General features: G+C 42.7%; 1 protein-coding gene across 2 annotated transcripts in view; it reads left to right on the top strand.

Annotated features, from left to right (window-relative positions):
- Nucleotides 1-13,830, top strand: part of ARHGAP21 (Rho GTPase activating protein 21) — a 94,262-nt gene extending 80,432 nt beyond the window's left edge. For both annotated transcript variants that reach the window (XM_054191055.1, XM_054191056.1), the window contains 12 exons: nucleotides 462-526; nucleotides 609-757; nucleotides 2,292-2,434; nucleotides 2,530-2,685; nucleotides 2,793-2,871; nucleotides 3,351-3,424; nucleotides 3,510-3,599; nucleotides 5,573-5,698; nucleotides 5,898-5,939; nucleotides 6,275-6,380; nucleotides 8,171-8,202; nucleotides 11,263-13,830. In XM_054191055.1, coding sequence (XP_054047030.1) covers nucleotides 462-526; nucleotides 609-757; nucleotides 2,292-2,434; nucleotides 2,530-2,685; nucleotides 2,793-2,871; nucleotides 3,351-3,424; nucleotides 3,510-3,599; nucleotides 5,573-5,698; nucleotides 5,898-5,939; nucleotides 6,275-6,380; nucleotides 8,171-8,202; nucleotides 11,263-12,996 — 2,796 coding nt within the window. In that variant the 3' untranslated portion in view covers nucleotides 12,997-13,830. The remainder of the gene's footprint in view (nucleotides 1-461; nucleotides 527-608; nucleotides 758-2,291; nucleotides 2,435-2,529; nucleotides 2,686-2,792; nucleotides 2,872-3,350; nucleotides 3,425-3,509; nucleotides 3,600-5,572; nucleotides 5,699-5,897; nucleotides 5,940-6,274; nucleotides 6,381-8,170; nucleotides 8,203-11,262) is intronic.
- The last annotated feature ends 5,006 nt before the right edge of the window (nucleotides 13,831-18,836 follow it).

Genomic DNA, 18,836 nt, shown 5'->3' with positions numbered 1-18,836 from the left:
TGGTCAAGCATATCTGCTCAGATCTGAAATAATTATCCAAAGGAAAATGGATTAATAAAAGTTATTAGACAGATGGATAAAGCACATTTGAATTCGTGTCTGTTTCAGCTGTATCTGTAGTAGTAGTTAGTTATATAAGTACTCTGTGCACATAGGATTGGATTTTTCAGAGTAGGGTGTGTTGACTTGCATGTTTTCTATTTAAACTTACTTTCAATTTAACAGGATTTCATCAGATTGTATTGCTTTGGAAAAAAAAGTGTAAACAACAGCATTTAATTTGTATTTACTCACTTCAGTTTTACTCAGGGATTTTAAATGCTCTGTCCTTATTGTTGTAAAGGACTGCCTTTTAGATATTGTGGGGGTTTTTTGACTGCATTGAAATGATAATTTTTCATATGCGGTCTGATGGGAAGAGTCTTATAAGATTGTAAAGTAGATCTCAATTTGTTTTATAGGATACTGGTGTCACTAGTAGAGATCTAATTAGTCGAAGGATTAAAGAATACAGTACGATGATGAGGTAGGTGAATTATATGCTGCCAGTAGTTCTTGTAGACTTCTTATCTAGCGTCTTTTTACTGAAGTAATATATCCTGTTTCAGTTCTTCAAGCAGCAAATCGGAGCCATCTCCCAAAACGCCTCGCCAGAGTCTAAGTATCAGACAGACTCTGCTTGGAACTAAGGCAGAACAGAGGACCCAGAGTCCGCATTCTCCTAAGGATGAGTCTGAAAGGAAGCTTCTCACTAAAGGTCTGTATGTTTTGTGTATTTCTTTAGTTCCTTATAGCTCCAGTGTGAGGCCATCGAGACGCCTATTCAGGTTTTTCGAACTCATGAATATACAGATGCAAAGTGATTTGTTTTAAGCTGCAGCTATAATCACTCATTTCTTGTAGCTGCTTTATTTAGCTGTTATCTTAGACATACTTCAGGTCTTCTCAGATCCCTGAACCTTTTTATTCTAGTCCCCTCTCAAGGGGGTTTCAGGTTTTTTTTCCTACAGCTCCATGTAGTGTTAACGGCAGTAAAATACAGGTGTTATGCTTCTTGTCACCAAAATTTTGCCAAGCTTTGGAAATAATTTTGTGTGTAATTCATACTTCTGTCTGCAGCTGACTTGGAAATAACACAGTAAACTCATATTTTAAATATGCTGTTAAGAAACCAGAGTTTTCCACTGAAGCGTTTCAGAAGTAGAGAACTTTTTTTTTTTTTTTTGGTCTTAATCATTATACAGTACAGGAGTGAAACTCCATTATTTTTTCCAGAACAAAATTAACATCTGCTGAGTTCTAAAAAAGTCCAAAGAGCTGGCACTGCAAACTTAAATCAGTAACTGAACTCCATCAAATAATGTCACAAGCTACTCTTCCCCCCCCCCCCCCCCCCCCCCCCCGAATGTGTGAATGTGTGGTATTTCTGATCAGACCGTGCCTGTAAGGATGTTGCACATGAATTCAGGCAACTGGCTGAGCAATCAGTTTTGGTCAACCACTTCTGAACAATTCAGCCTTGCATTTAAGCTGTGTGTGAATTCTGTTTTATGTTATCAACAAACGTCCCTTTGCTCCTGCTGTGCTACAGATTATATAGCTAAATCACAGATGTTAAGTAAATGTTAAATCTGCTGAAAGAGTGTTTCCAGAAATACTTGAACAAGAAGGAAGTACTATTACATTAGCAACTTGCAGTATAGGATAAATGGGAATTGTAATTTGCTACATGAATTGTATAGGAGCGATAAACAGAGCAACTGAACTCTCTATCTGATTTTTTTAATAGATAATACCTTTAAGTGTTTGAGGCCTGTTTGGAATGATTTAGGACTGACTAAAATCTGGTAATTCTTGGAAGAGTAAGTAGGTCTGCGCAAGTGTGAGCATGGCTGCCTAGTTTCACAGGTATTTTGTGCAGCACTGTGATTCGGCAGAGACTTAATCTTGCCTTACTAAATCTAGTTTTTAATTTTCTAAAATGTAATTTATGTACCTTTAGTCTAGAATGATGAAATCCCACAGTATCCTCCAGCTACTTGCTTTCCTAAATCTGGGGTGTGAGTATGTTCAAATGTATATTTGGAATCACAGAAAAGTAGAAGGTATGTTTAAGACAGACTAATGTTTAGTGAGTTGTGGGAAGCTGGGAAAGTAAAAGAAGTAAAAATGCAGTAGGTATCATTTGATCTTTGCAAATCTGTTACCTGTATTTACAGTAGTTTTTGTGAGTTAAATGTTCTTATTTTTCTTCTTTATTTCCTTGTTTGCATTATACTAACAACAAAAAGATGAGACAAGCCCACCAAAAGACAAGGGAACATGGAGAAAAGGCATTCCAAGCATTATGAGGAAGACATTTGAAAAGAAGCCATCTGCTGTGGGAACGTTTGGTGTTAGGCTAGATGACTGCCCCCCAGCTCATACCAACAAAGTACGGAAGGACAATTTTTCTTTTTTTTGGTGATTTTAAAATACTTTTTGTATGAATTACTTTGAAATGTACTTATAACTTTTCTTCTTCTTCAGTATATTCCACTGATTGTTGATATATGCTGCAAACTGGTTGAAGAAAGAGGTCTTGAGTACACAGGTATTTATAGAGTTCCTGGAAATAATGCTGCCATCTCAAGTATGCAGGAAGAGCTCAACAAAGGAATGACTGACATTGATGTTCATGATGATGTAAGTCTTCGATCACACTATTTCCAGGCTGAAGTCACAAAAACTTTTGGTTGTGTTGTGATTATAGAGATATAAAGCGTGTCTGTCCTTTTCTTCTAAATGTCTAGAAATGGCGAGACTTGAATGTGATAAGCAGTTTGCTGAAATCCTTCTTTAGAAAGCTTCCAGAACCTCTTTTTACCAATGGTAAGTTGTTTACATTGTGATTTTGTCTTTAGAAGTTACTGTTGAACAGTTGTCTTACATCTTTCAGGTAATTTGAGAGAAAATCCAGTGAAACCATCCTAACTCTGTAACAAATGCCCTCTTTCTTCCCCAAATAGCAGGGAGTTGTCATGATCGTAGAGCTTAAAAATGAGAGCTGTAAATAGAATTTCTCTGATGGTGGAGGAATTATGAATTTGCAAAAAAAATGAGTAAAACTTGCAATTTTTCTCTTGCAATATTCTATAAAAGCTGGTTTCTTTCCCTACTGCCATACTGTTATGTTATATACAATGTAATAGGCTAATTTGTGACTTCCGGAGGTCATTCATATAAATATATATATATGTTACCTGTTTTCTTGAGGGGTGAGGGCGTATATACATAGTATACATACATAGATATACACACATATTTATATAAAAAAATATATATGATTAATTTCTGTGGTTTTTTAACAGACAAATATGCAGACTTTATAGATGCCAATAGAAAAGAAGATCCTGTTGAACGTCTGAAAACACTGAAAAGACTGGTAAGCTAAAATCAGGTGTGTTGTAGGTGCATTACAAAATCAGCATTAAATATTTAATGTTCTGAATAGTGATTGTTTCTTTCAGATTCATGATTTACCTGAACATCATTACGAGACACTCAAGTTTCTTTCTGCACACTTGAAGACAGTAGCAGAGAACTCAGAAAAGAACAAGGTATCGGAAACAAAAATATAATTTATTTTGGTTTGTTTCATTCATTAAGTACAGTTTTTGTGCAGGATTATTTCTACTAAGGTGATAATTTATTATCGTAGATAAAATTAAGACCTTTGCTATACTGAGAAGATTTTTGCATTAGACTAAGGTCTCCTGCAAAATACGCACCTGTTTAGTGTGAATTGAGTTTATTGAAACTGGTATTCATTCTTATGGGAATAACTGTTTATATCCTAAATTTATCCCGAGTCTGTGAATTTCATATAATCCCATCTAGATGCCAGTAGGAGTGTGTCTGGGCAGGGCAGAGGTGAACGTGTGGCCTGAATGAACCTGTTGACAGAGGCTGTCGCACCGGCTTTGTGTGAAGCCTGGCTTCCTGGATGCTTGAGTAATTTTTAAGACTAGGACTTGCTGTAATTCCTGGAATATTTCATGACCCCATAGATGCTGGTTTGACTGGTTTTAAGAAAGAAAATTCATGAGGTAGAACGTGGTACTTCACTACAGGGTGTTAGACCACCACAAAGAACAGCTTTTCGTCACTCCTGTGGGGTGGGAGTTAGTTTGCATTAAGTGCTTCTGTGCATGCTATGATCCTACAGTAAATGCAAATAATAGTACCCCCCTTTTTTTTTTACCTCTCAGGGAGGAGGGGTAGCTGAATGCTGTGCACAAAATGGGTGTGCTTATGGATGTTTACCTCAGGGCAGGTAACATAGTGGCTTGTTAATTGGCTACCAGTGTGCAGAGTACAGGAAAAAAAATTGATATGATTGATGCTATATAGAGGATCCTATGGCCAATCTTAAATCTTTTAAAAGATCAGGAAATTACTACATTCAAATGAATATGATAGGCTCCAAAATCAGTTCTGCAAATAATAACTTCTAGTTAAATATGAAAGAAAAATATGTGTGTGTATATAAAAAATATTTAACAAATTATAACCTTTAGTGGAGTTACAGCTGGCATTATAAGGAAATGATAGTAAATGTCATTTTTAAATGCAATGCCTAAAGTAAAACTTTATTTATTTTTGTATGGTTTTGGTGTGCTGTGTAAATGTTGTTTAAATAATGTTAATATTATAGAACATACAGGGCTAGATGAGTGAGGTGGGTACTATAATTGTATGACTTGTAAAAGGCCACAGTTCAAGTCAAAGTAAGTGTTAGGAGCTTGTGTCATGCTCACAACTTCCTTCTGGCAAGCCCAAGGACCTTGCCTCCTATGTGTCACTGGTCTATTCTATGTCACAAGAATAAACTGTAAGTCAGAGAAGTAAGCAAAAACACAAGGTAAGTCTTCTGCTGCTACTCTCTTGGAATTACTTGTCAGAGATATAATATTAAAAGTAAATTAAGCGGATGATTAATGTTGTGACATGATCGGATAACTCTTTTCTCATGAATAGATGTGTTAGGTCTATGATGTTGGCTGCTGCTGCCTCCTCCAAAGTAGCTGCAAATTGAATGAGCTCTTTGTCAGTAGACATAATACAGTATTTGATTACCAGCTTAATTTTTTCATGTGTCATGTAAACATTTTCAGGAAGAAACCTCCAATGCCCTTTCCTAAAAAAAAAAATAAGTTCTTAGAACACCAGTGTTCCTAAACAAAAAAAAATGTCTTTATGGGAAGAAAAAAAAATTCCCCTGAAAGGGTAAAGAATGTATCTGAGTTCTTGAGTTTTCTGTGCTTGTGGAGCTATTTGCTTGCAATGGGTTAGGTAAGGTTGAATTCTGAATTGCAGAAATGTTGAATGCATTTTTTGCAGCTGTGTATAGGAGAGTTTTAGTGCAGTGTAACATGCTACCTGAGTCAGTAATGTGTTTTTAAAAACCTTTTTTTTTTGTTCTCATTTAAAATGGTTCTTGGATATTAATAGTGTTATATTAATGTGCTTAGCCCATAGTATTGTATTTTCTCATTATAAATGTATGATGTGGAAATATTTCATTTCTTAGATGGAACCAAGAAACCTGGCAATAGTATTTGGTCCAACACTTGTGAGGACATCTGATGATAACATGACACACATGGTTACGCACATGCCAGACCAATATAAAATTGTAGAAACACTCATCCAAAAAGTAAGTGGATGCATTTCATTACTTAAAAAATAAGATCGTACGCAGATCGACCAGCTTTTCTCTTATTGGGCCATTTCGGGTCTGGTATTTGTCCGTCAAACTCCAGGGTATCATTTTTAGTAATGCCCGTGTTTGATTGTTCCACATTTGGGTTTTGTGTTTCCTGTGGGGTTTTCACCTTTTTTATTTTAAATTGTAGCATGACTGGTTTTTCACAGAAGATGATGCTGAAGAACCTCTTGTAAGTATTGTGTCATAAATATTTGTGTTCTATTATCTTAGTTTAGAGTCTGCTTCTGCTGCCTTAGAATGTCTATATATTTCTTACTACATCACTGTATGTGTGGTTTGCTCTTCAGAAGCACCTTTTTATCTCTCCAGTCCTTGCAGTAATGAATTAAAAAAAAAAAAAAAAAGCCATGCATTTGTTTTAAAAGCATAAAGCAAAATGGGAAAATAAGAACACGTGAGGAAAGCGTGTCCTCAGGTGAATAATGCGATTTTCTAAATGCTATTGAATCGTAATGAATTATTTGTTGAAACGATGATGAAGAGATCTTTGTTTATTAACTATAGACAACAGTTCAGGAGGAAAACACTGTAGAATCTCAGCCAGTGCCAAACATAGATCATTTACTCACCAACATTGGAAGAACGGGAGTATCTCCTGGAGACGTATCAGGTAACTCTTGCCTGGACGGTGTTAGTCCGTAGGCTAGAATAACCTACTCTGTTAATCCACTGTAACTCTCTCTTCCTATTTTTTTTTACTAATAAACTGTTTTTCTCTTCCAAAAGATCATTAACACTTCTCAGAGACTTGAGTTGTTGATAATCATGCATGAGATAATTTGGAAAACTTTGTTGTCTAACAGGAATATAATCATTAAAAAGATGGGGCTTGCACGTACTATTTTATTTATTCACAGTAACCCATGCAATCATCATCGTGAGGTGAAGCAGATACACTGCTGTAAAGTGGTTTGTTGTGATGGCAGAAAGACTGATCTTCACTGGTGTTATAATGTTGCTCCTTCACAACATTAGGAATGCAAAAAATTGAGTTATGTTTTCTTGTGAAGCGGTGGGCACTTTTATAAGTATGTTGCAGTATGTCTATACTAAAGCTGATTTCCTTCTGTTTATAAATGCCATCCTCTTTTGTGGCTAAGGACAAGCATTGCAGGCTCTTTTTTGGTGACTTTTTCTCCCCTCCCTTCACTATACTATTGCACTAACCCAGCATGTTGTATCCCACAAATGTTATCCCTTCGTCTCTAGCTTTTATTTCAGTTTCCAAAGAGTTGTTCAGCACTTACTGAAACAGCCACTTTATACTGATGTTGTAACAGGTGAAGTGGGAGGAGTCTATCACACGGTGATGTCATTAGTGGATTCTGTGATGTCACTGATGGACAGCTGGAACTGTAGGAAGAAGGAGGACTGTTGCCCACACTGTAGCTGCCTTGTCTGCAGAAACCCCCGTTTCTTGTAAATGGAAAGAAAGAAAGAAAAGAAGTTGATCTGTGCTGTAAATTTTCTTTTAAGAGTATTTTAAACAGATCAATGCTACTTTTTAAAAGTTTTTCTGCTGTTTCTTGTTATCTCTGAAGCAGACCCTGAGGAGAAATAGCATGGTATGGTCTACCAGTCTTTCTAGTCATAAAGCATTAGCCATGTGTCAAAAAGGGGTGTGGCAGGGGGCTCAGCTCTTTCGTCCCAGCGAGGAAGTCCCTACAGCTGGAACACAGCCAAGTTCATATTTTTTAGTCATTGTGCTAGCCCCTTCCTACCCCCTTTGTAATTGTATAATCTTGGGTTTTGCGAGACAGTAAAACTATGGTGTCCATTTTTCATTTCATAATGGCGCTTGTTATGGAGAAGTTCAAAACTGGTAGCTGCTGAAATCTAGCTGATTTAAAAATAAAATTTTACCTATACATAGTCAGAGGTGGAGAGAGATGTATAATTGGGGTGTTACACACAAAATATGACTCAATTCCTTTAAAACCTCACCAAAAGAATATGACTGCATGAGCCATGATTTGTACCTAGGCCAGCCAACAGTACTAAGACATTCAATTTTGCTTTGTGTATCCTCAATCTCAGGAGAGTACGCAGTACGATCCTGAAAAGGTCTCTCAGCTGCGGTTTTGCAGGGGCTGTATACTTAAAACATCGAATAAACATTAGTATTTCTGTTTTTTACTTAGAAGAACAGGGCTCCTTTGCCATTCCTATCATTGAGCTGGTTCTGCCTACAATTCACAGCATCCTTTCATGGCGGTGGCTTTCTGTGGTGCAGCTTGCATCTTTGTGAGCTCTGACTATTCACTCTGTTCTGGTTTTTATTTGCTTCACATTTTGTTCTGTGCTTGTCCTTTTCCATAAGTCCAGCATTGTCTGTAGCAACAATGAAAAAATTGCACAGAACTGAGCAGAATTGTGTTTGTTTTTTTAATTTTTCCACAGATTCAGCTACTAGTGACTCAGCAAAATCTAAGGTAAATCATTTTGTGAAATTACGTAGTTATAAGCTTCTGAAATCTGTTAGATATTTGATTGCTTAATTATAATGCTTATATGTAGGTGTACTGTAGAGCTTACGTAGGAATTTTTGAGTAAGTGGTAATACTGTTCTCTTATCAAATAATTCTAAAGCGTTACACTGGAGAAGTATCCCTTTAAAGTTAGTTAGCTCTAACTGCCAAAGCATCAGCTGCACACACAACCAGCTTTATTCCAAACTCTTGCAATTGTGAGCACTTACCTCCTTTTGCATCTCATTTAGTAGAGGTAAATGTATATAGTTTGTTCCCTGTCATTGTTGGTATACTGCTTACTGACAGGCAGTGTTTGTGTTTCCCTATTTTGCTGAGAAAACTATTTGTAGAATTTAGGCTTGTCTTCCTCAGAAGGTAATAGCTCCTTCTCTTATAGGAAGCCAAAAGTTGTGGTTAAAGGTTGCTATGCAAAATCTCCCTAGGAAATATTGTTGTGCTTGGGAGGACAGCCTAGTAGATGGAGAAATTAACACTGGGACGTGGCCAATAGTTCCGTCCTCAGTTTAATGCCGGGGTTCTCCTCTGACCCCTGGACAGATCTTTTGGTCTCTTAGGCTGTTGTCACTAACACGGGATGTCTGCAGCACCGGGCGATGCGGCAGCAGGCAGCAGAGCTCAGTCAGCTGTGGTAGCGTGATGCGGCTTTATGCTGGTGTGCGTTCGAGGTGTATCGCTGATGCCCCCTTTGAGCTGAGAATGTGACTTAATCCATCCTCCTGGTTCATTGCTGGGATGCCAGCCCAGCTGCTTTGTGATGCTTGCTGCCTCAGCCACTGCCTCGAAAAAGCCCAACTTCCAGGACACCCTGTCACGTTGCCCTTGCCAGGACAGCGCGCTGTTTGCGGGTTGCTTCTCACTGAACGCCACCCGCGAGCAGCACAGACCAGCAGCATCAGTCGGGCCACCCTCACAGGCCTGCGAGCAGCAGCGCGGGATGCCTGCAGATTGCCTGCGCCAGGAGCTTGCTTACGGCTCAGCCCGCCCTGCTTGCAGCAAGACATGTTCCAAGTGGAGCTCCAGCTGGCTGCATTGCTTGATATCCTTCTCGGCGAGAAGGACATGTGCCTGTTGCCAACCCATGGAAAAAAATGCACAGAGCTCGCCCATCCTTTATGTGGGGACGCTAGCTAATGCAAGAATACCATTTGAGTGGTGAGAAGAATTGCTGTGGTCACTTGGAAAATGGTAGGCCCCAACACACAGTGGTGCATTGCCAGTTGGTTTTTGATTGCCACTTGTCTGCTGGCACAGTGATTCAGAGGTGTCACCCGCTGACCAGAAGGTTCTTTGGCCATGCTGCCTTTAGGCAGTCGTTGTGCAGGAGTCCAGGCAGTTGCTGTAGGTAGTCATCATGCAAGCTTCTCAGATGCTTGTTTCCATGGGTGCTCTCAGCAAGACTTAACACGTCTGCTGCCCATCTTGTCCTATCTCTGAGCTCTGCATCAAGAACATGGGATATTCTTTGTCATGCAGCACAAGGCTCTGGATAACCATAAATATTTTTGCTACTGTTGGTTGAATAGAAGTTTCTCCCAACTCTTCCCTGTCCATGTTCATGTAAACAAGTTAGTGCACCTTCATTGAGGCTGTCATGGTCAATATAGCTGCTCTATTATTGTGTGGCTGTTTGACCTTGGCTTGTGAAGTCATATAGCGCCAGTTTTCACCATTGCAAGTACCTCTTTAATTTCTGAGGAGACAGTGAATAGGAATGAAATTTGCACCAAGAAAAAGTGTTCAAGCAGAAATAATAAATGCACTGTATCTGTTCAGTGCTTCGCTTTGTACGGTCAGTGCATTTATGCCACAGTGGTCGGCATCCTCTGGTAGTTTACCATGCTGTGATTCTGTGCTTATGGAGCAGAGAAGCATCTTGTTGGTCAACAGCTGAGAAGTTAGATGATGACTAGTGTGCGTTAGCTCTCCCTTTTTCTTTAAGCTTATTCTCTTACCTAGGTATCTGGAATCACTAGATGGTCCTTTCAGTAATGATGTCCCAGCTTTTTTTGTTAAAATGCTACCATGATGGTAGGTGGCTCTTCCCTCCCTACTTTCCCTCTCCCTCTCTGCATAGTAACAAACAATTGGGGTTTCGAAGACTTTTTGAGTGTAGCCCATCACGCTCGTCTGAGTTTTCCTTCCCTTGGGTCAGAAAGAGGGGCTAGACATCTGAACGTGGGCTTAGGTTCAGGTAGCGGACACCTAAACTGCTCTTGTTGAGCCTTAGACAGATGTCAAATTTCAGTCCCACTATGTTAAAGGCCTCCAATGCAAGCAGCTGCCCTTCTGAGTAGATACTGTTGCTGTATTCTTCTCCCAAGTGTCTGCAGTGTGCAAACTGCGCTGCTCAGCAGTCAGAGACAGGCTGGTACCTGCCCTAAACCTTCCACTTCTTCTAAAGGTAGCTGTGGGGCAGTAACTAGGAAGGGTACGTAGCTTTGAAGTGGCCAGGTGGTAATGCTGTCAGTGTACTGAAAATCCTCAAAAATCAGGAAGAAGTTATTTCTGTTAATTTTCTATACTTGTGCATAAACTAGGCTTTCATTTTATTGATTCAATTTAAAAACTCAATCTGAAAGGTAATAGATCAACTGAAAAATAGTTTAGGAAGTTAGCCTTTTCACATAGGTGAGACCTTGAAAGGAGATTTAAACCACACTCGTACCTCGTCCGTGAAGCAGTTTCTGTTGCAAACCAGTCTTGAAAAGGTGGTCTTGGTGTAACGGAGCCTGCTTTATAAGTCAATTGAAAGCTGAGTAGGTGTATATACAAACTAGTCTTTGTCAAGTTGAAGGGATTCAGATAAAAAGCGGAATTCTCAGGATGAAAATTGACTTCTTGGGCAATGTCATGTAGACTACAGAAAAAGCTTGGAAATGTTTCCTGAATAAAGACAGACTTTCTGCTGTGAAGTTTAGGATGTGTTTTTACAAAGTCTCAGGCTAACGAATGTTTCTTTGTGATTTCTGATCATGCGCTCTCCCTTTTCTTTTTAAACAGGGTTCTTGGGGTTCTGGAAAGGATCAGTATAGCAAGGAACTGCTTGTGTCCTCCATTTTTGCAGCAGCTAGTCGCAAGCGGAAAAAAACAAAAGAGAAACCACAACCAAGCAGCTCAGAGGATGAGTTGGATAATGTGTTTTTCAAGAAGGAGCTTGCAGAACAATCTCGTGGTGACACAACAAAAGAGGACATAGCTAAAGGGGAATATGAGAGAGAGAGAGACGCAGGGAGAAAACAGAGGATGTTTGTCCTGAAGGAAAGAGAGAACAGCAGTAAAAAAGATGTGAATGTTGTAAAGGATGAAAAGAAGTCATTAAAGAAAGAGAGTGTCCTGTCGGAGGAACCTTCACTGCCTTACCATGAAAAATGTACAAAATCACCGAATCTCAGATGTCTGCAAACCACACAGAAGAATAACCCAAAAATGCCTATTTCGCAATCTTCTTCCCAGGTTGAGGAGACAGTGTCTGACTCTGGCACTATGCTGAGCACTTCCTCCCAGGCTTCCCAGCACAAATACTCATGCAAAAAAGTAGCCAGCCCTGAAATGAAACACAGTGAGTTTTTAGCAGCTGATGTCAGTTCCATCACCTCAGATTATTCAACTACTTCATCTACGATGTACCTGACTGGCTTAGATGCCAGTATGCTGAGCCCTGAGGTGCAGTCAGTGACGGAAAGCAAGGGAGAAGATGCCGATGATGAAAGAAGTGAATTGATCAGCGAAGGGCGTCCTATGGAGACAGACAGTGAGAGTGACTTCCCTGTCTTTGCCACCAACGCAGCTGCTGAAAGGCTGTCCAAGGGGAAGGTTTCAGACGTGGTAAAGACCAGTCGGAGGAACTCTGAAGAAAGCGAAGTAAGTTGTACTGAGGGAAGTTCAACACCAAAGTTAGAGAGTCGCAGGCTTTTTAGCTCACACAAACTAATAGAATGTGATACGCTGTCTAGGAGAAAGTCTGCACGGCACAAAACAGACAGTGAGGGTTCAGGGGATGCGAAGAGCGAGAAGGACTTGCCTGCTGTGACCAAAATGTTTGACATAATGAAAAAAGGAAGATCGACGAGCAGTTTAGCTGCATCAGCCAGAAGCGAGACTGACAAACAAGAACCTACCTGGAGACTTAAAATTACAGATAGGTTAAAGCTGCGACTCAAATCGTCTGCAGATGACATGTTTGGAGTTGGGAATCAAAAAGCTAACTCTGTGGAGACCGCAAAGAGGAAAAATATCAGGCGAAGGCATACGCTTGGAGGCCAGAGGGATTTCGCTGAAATAAGTGTCCTGAATGCTTGGAAAGCTCAAGAGCCGAGTCAAAGTAGGGAGAGAGAATCTGAGCTTTCAGCTGTGAATCGGTTGAAGCCAAAGTGTCCGGCGCAGGACCTCTCGATCTCAGACTGGCTTGCACGAGAACGTTTACGCACTAGCACAACTGACCTTAATACGGGTGAAACTGGAAAGCCCAGACTTGAGAACACTAGCTTAGCAGATGTATCCAAGGCAGATCTGCCTTTATCTGCAGAGGTGCAGGCAGATGAAGGCAGTTCTTCCAGCAGCTTGACTTTAATTAATAGAACACCACCTTCGGGACCATTTCAGCCACCAGACCAGGTAAATGGTGAAAATTATCAGAATATGAACAAAAACAACTTCAGCCCAGCAGTTGATGCCCATCCTCATAAACTGTCTGGGACCCAAGTGGTTAGATCTCGCTTCTACCAGTATCTTTGAAATGGGGAGATATGTCCACTACAGCAATTCATTAACTTACTGTTACACTTCCCAGTAACTGTGTGTATGTGTGTGTGTACATATATATATATATATATATTTTCCTGTACTGTTGTTGTTATGCAGCCTTCATTTGGGCTGGTTTCATCAATATGCTCTGTGGAACGTCTTCACAGTGCATTACCACAGCCAGAAGAACACTAAAGTTAAAGTATATATATATTTTAAGAAAAAGTATATTTGATGGCTGCATACAAATGTTGAACAAAGCATCTGATGCAACACGCTGTGTAGTGTATACATGGTTTTCTGACTGAGAGTTGGCCTGGCATTAGTATGCAGAAAAAATTGTTCTTTTGGTTTAGTCACTAACAAGTGCCTCATCATAAATTCATTTGGTTTGTTAGGGTGCCATATTGTTAAATTAGAGAAACTTATTACAAACAAATGAATGCATTTTACTGTTAACGAGTTTCATTACATTTTACAAATGTTAACACAGGTGGCTACAGAGCTTCCATTCCTTAGGCATTCCAGTAAATATTGGAGTTTTATATTTCCAATTTTAATACAGATTTTGAGTTTTATGTGACTTGAATTTTTAATCTTTCTGTAAAATAAGTAACTTAAATGTACATATTACATGTGTATCTTTTCTTCAGATACCAGATTTGATATAAATGTTGTAACATAGGCGTGTAGATAGTGGATACTGGATGGAACTGGTTTCTTTTATTGAGAATATAATTCTGCATGAAGACCTAATGAATCCAAACCTGTATCATGCCTGTGTGCATACCCACTTAAACACTGGAAATAAAATTGTTTTGGTGACTCTTTGCGTGAGGTGAATTCATTCTAGTGAACAGTTTTAAAATGTCACGTTCACAAGTTGCAGCCGGCAGCTGCCCTCAGGACCACGAGACTTGCAGTCGCTCCTGGCCGAAGGGCGCTTCTCCTCAAAGCCGTCTCTGTGGGATGAGGCCACATATGAGAGGGGGTCAGTTGGTTAAATATTTTCATCTTGATATATAATCTGATTCTGAGGTATGTAGCAGATGGGTTTATGTTTAATATGCTGCTTTTGCAGGACAGAAAGCAACATGTCCGTAATCATCCCCAAGTCAGTGAGAGCAAATACCAGTGTCTGCCACTCAAAGCGTTACTGTGAGTCTTGGACTTCTTACAGTTTTAACTTTGAGGATGAGTTTCTACACTAAAAACCTGTCCGTGTGTGAACTCTCCACCAGTTACATTTTCTTTTCTGTTTCCTTGCATACCTGCTGGAGAACAAGGCAGCCGTTCATCGCTTCGGGTGTTCCAGGTCTTGCACTGTCCCTGGCTTGGCAGAGCATTAAACATGGATCGATGACAAATAAGCAATGAACGTTGTGGGCATTGAAAAATGTACTTCTACACACGTGTCCTGCTACTGAGAAGAGAAGGAATGACAGCAGCCAGGATGTGTAGGCTGGCACGGTTGCCAACAAACTTCGTTACTTTACAGAGTGACTCTAATAGTCCTGTGCTTTGATCTGCTGTGGTTTTGATACTCGTGAGAAATCATTATAAAAATTGGCCGTCAAGAAAAGCATCGGATACAACAAATGAGGGTCTGTGAAAGTTCTCGCCATGGGGAACTTTGTGTGCATCTAATTGTGTGCATCTAGTACGAATTCACACAAAAATGAATCATGTTCTTGCGGTCTCCTTGCAAACAGCAATGTCTTTTCCCCCCCAGAGCAAACAACTGGGGCTTCAGCAGCGTTTCCGTGTGCAGCGTGAGGAAGAGCGGGTATGTTCTGTGAAACACCGAGGAATTGATGGTGGGTTTTGTTTCAATCCTAATAGTAATGTGTATTTGAACACAAGATTTCCAGACACGGTGTTGCGATGCCTCTGCGATGCTGTTCATCAGCAAATACCCATCGCCTCTTACTGGAGGTGTATTTTGTCCCATCAGTAGCCTCAGAAGCTTGTTAGAGTGGATGTTAGAGCATCCACAGTAGGTCACAGGGGTCTTCTCGATGAGGCAGTGTACTCACAGAGGCACATAAGGGCTGCTGGGGGTCTGTGTCTTAGTCTGATTTGACAGCCATTTTGATGGACCAAATTAATTTTCATTTTGTTGTGTTTATAGATAACTATGGATTTTAACTCCTGAGTCTAGATACATGGCTGCCAGCTCTTAGGCCTGAGAACACAGAACTTCTACTCCATTGACTGGACTAGAGCACAAGATCTTTTGAAAAGATCTTTTGAAAAATTAGAAATTTAAAAACCCACAAAAATCAGAAAACAAACAAAAAAATCCTGACAACACACGAAAGAGGACAAATTCAAGGCCTCGGCAGCTTCCATGGTGTCTTCTGCTGCTGCACTGGCTGCATGGAAGCTGCAGAGCAGTTGCAGAAGGAGCTTGGACACAAGTTGGGGATATCCCTGGGGGTGTGAGAAAAGGATTACAGCGGTTCAGCCCACCACGGCCTTGCCCTTTGTGTCCGGCAGGTCTTGGAGGAGAACCTGGAGGCGGAGTGGGAGGGGGGGAGCTCTGGGGAAGCGCTTGCAGGGGGGACGCAGAGGGATGTTGGATGCATCAGGGCCAGGTGATGACTGAGCTGGCCCTGAAGAAGGCAGCGGGTGGCAGCAGATCTGAGGCTGGAGAAACACTGATGCTTTTTGTGTTCTTTGAAGACTGCCAAGATTTGGGGCCACCTTATTGCAGCCAGTGTGGCAGTTGAGATGACAGACGTTTTTAGGAGCCATTGCTATGCCCTGTTCTTAACAGCAGCTACTTCAGACCCTTACCTGTGGTGCTTTGTTCTGTTCTGTTCTTTTTTTATCGTTGTGTTTTGGTTTGTTTTTTCCCCTCCTGCTGCGGAAGAGAAGGGTGACAGTCTGATCGACCCAGGAAGGGAAGTGCCTGCAGTAACCTGCCCGGAGGTGAATACCGTTAGTGCCAGCCTTTCCCCTGGAAGCTGGGTTGAGCGGGGTGGGCGGCTCCAGGGGGTGGCAGAGCCGTGGAGGTGGGCAGGGACCCCTGGCGACCCCCTCGCCCTGCCCTGGCCTGGGCCGGCGCAGCCAGAGCTCAGGGCTGGGGCTGGCCGGGTTTTGAGTATCTCCAAGGATGGAGCCTCCAAAACCTCCCTGGGCAACCTGTGGCTGATCACACAGTAAAAAGGGTTTGTTTGGTTTTTTTCCAATGTTTAATCAGAATTTCTTATATTTCAGTTTGTGCCTATTTTTCATTTTTACACTCATCGGAAGGATTCAAGCTGGCTTGGAAAGTACTTCAGGACTGAGGGCTGCTTGGAGCTGCAAGTCGTTAGGAACAGGTCTAAGCTAAGATCTGATGGGGGAAGTAAAAAAAAAAGGACAAACTGTGGTGGTAGTAATAGCGTTTGGATGTTTAAAATGGATCCAAACAGTGGTTCCTGTTTCAGTGGGGATCAGTGGTTGAGTTTGAAATGTTTTTTCGGGGATCTGGTCATGGTCATACAGCACCTCCAGCTTTTTAAGCCTCTCTGAAGGGCTTGTTACGTTCCCGTATCACAGCACCGATAATGTGGAATTAAGGCATGGCCACAGATGGCTTCCTCACTTCTTTCACGCTGCGGAAGAGCTCAAGGAAAATTGTTTGCTGAGCTGCACGTCAGGGCCTGCAGCCATCTGGGGAGAACCCTCTCCATGTTGTCCAGGCAGGAGGAAGGAGTGTGAAGTGTGGCCTCATCTGCTATAAAAGGCTGTGTTCTTGTTTCTAAAGCCAGGTCATCCATTACACCATCCCCATTTAGATAGTAATCAAGCAATTAATTGCACCAGCCTGCCAAAAGAAGGGTGTAGTTTGATATGTGACCGGGAGGGCGAATGACTTAAAACAGACCAGCCACCATTGAAGTGGGGCGCGTACCTGTGGCTCACAGCCGTGGGACTGTAAAAATCGGCTTTAATTGTTTGTTATCGAACCCCTGAGTGTTTAAAGCGTGCAGGAAGAGCTGCCTCTTGGTGGGGATCAGACGGATTTTGGCCCTGTATATTTCTAGGCAGAACCGTCCTGCACATCCCTCCTCTCCCCAGCCCTGTGCATCCTCCTCTGCTCTGCCGTCCCCCGCCATGCCCTGTCTGTTGCCGGGGCTGGGTGCTGCGTTGCTTCATTTCTGCTGCAGTCCCCGTAGGCCTCCTCGGCTGGCACACAGGGATGGCGCTGACTCTGCTGGGAAGGTCCTGCTCGCCTCCTGACTCCTTCCACCTCCAAAGGGAGTGGTGAGCAGCTTCGCTAATGATTTTCTGGGAGCGGTGAGGTCCTATTGCATCCCAACCCGTGGGATTGCTGTAAGCTAAAGAAACTTGATGGACTTGTGCTGCAAACACAACTGCTGGTAGCCTGGAGATGCGGTGCCCCGCTGGGTTATTTCTTTCTGAAGAGCCTCTCTTACCTTTAAACTGCCGGAGAGCTGGCGAGAGCCGGGTGTGGAATGGTGTGTGCCAGTGCCCTGGCGGTGGCAGGGAGGCCGGGCTGCTTGGCTGCGCGTTCCCTTTTTGAAGGCAGCCTCTCGCCTGCTGGGGCCGAGGGCTGCTCTCAGCACGGAGCCCCCCCTTGCAGTGGTGGGCACCCAGTGGCTCTCACCCCTAACCGGCTGCAGTCCCCTCCCCCAAAACTGCCTCTTCCTCCCTGGTTTGCAGTGAGAAACTTGGCTTTTTAATCACTAGCCTGTGCTGTTTCCTTCCGTGCTCAAGGGGTTTATTTTACAGACTTGCTGATTTTTCTAAACGCTCAGCGTTCACAAGGGCTCCTGGTGCCGAGCTGCAGCCTGCACGCAGCCCTGCCCTGCCTGCCTTCGTGGAAGCCCAACAGCTTTATTGCTGTAGAGGCAGGAGGGGGAGGGAGTGGGCGCTGCCCGGCTCCCGCTGAGCAGCGGGTCATGAGCCGGCTGCGGATGGTTTCCTGGTGGGTGCTGCCACCCAGCACTGGGGGAGACAAAACGCGGTGGGTGCTGGAAGACGTGCACGTTGCAGTGCAGCCGAGGCCACGAGTGGGTGTTGCGTTCACTCCCTGATGGCGGTTTCCACATAAAGCAATAATTACCCGTTGCGTACAGCACTGCCGTACTGCCCGCTGCTGCCCACCGACTGTGCAGGGACCCTGGTTATTTATACAGCTACCGTCAGCATCTAGGCTGAGGCCATGCTGCTGCAGCCCCAAAGAGGTCACAAGAAGCCACGGGGGGAGCAGTGCCAGAGCTGCTGCCCACAGGCACCGCGGGGCAGAGCAGGGGCAGGGGCAAGGGCTGCCGCTGGGGACCTGCCTGCCTGTAGGCTGGCTCGTGGGGACTGCTCTCATGGAGAGGATCAGATATTTGCAAAATACTGTTTTTCAATAAGTCTTGGCTCCCCTGGGGGATGTCAGACCAGCTTAAGAATAAAACCTATTATGTCCATCCTTTAGCTTGAACTTGTATTTTTTGAAGTGTACCATAAAGGAGAAGTACCTGCCCCTGGCGCTCTCCGTATTTGCTCTCTGTTGCGTGGGGACATGAGCTAGCCCCACCTGCTTACTAGATAAGGCATTAAATCAGGCTTGTTCCCTTCAGAGGGCAGGAGTGATGTGCTCAACACTGTACAAGGTGGAAGGCGCCCCTGGGAAGCTGCGGGATGCGGGCTGTGCGTGCGACACAAGTGTGTTGAGAGGGTCTGCCCACCTGAATCAGCCGCTCCCAGGCCAGGCTTTGGAGCCACCGCTTTTCCGTCTTAGCTGGAAGGGAGCTGGCTTTCAGACGGTGGTTCAGCGTGAGCGCTCGGAACTGCATCCTGCGCTTTGCTTTGGCTTCAGAGCCATGCAT

Source organism: Rissa tridactyla, chromosome 2 (genome assembly GCF_028500815.1).
Source record: "Rissa tridactyla isolate bRisTri1 chromosome 2, bRisTri1.patW.cur.20221130, whole genome shotgun sequence".
NCBI lineage: Eukaryota > Metazoa > Chordata > Aves > Charadriiformes > Laridae > Rissa > Rissa tridactyla.
Note: the sequence above shows the minus strand (reverse complement) of the source record. Positions and strands in the feature narration are given on the sequence as shown.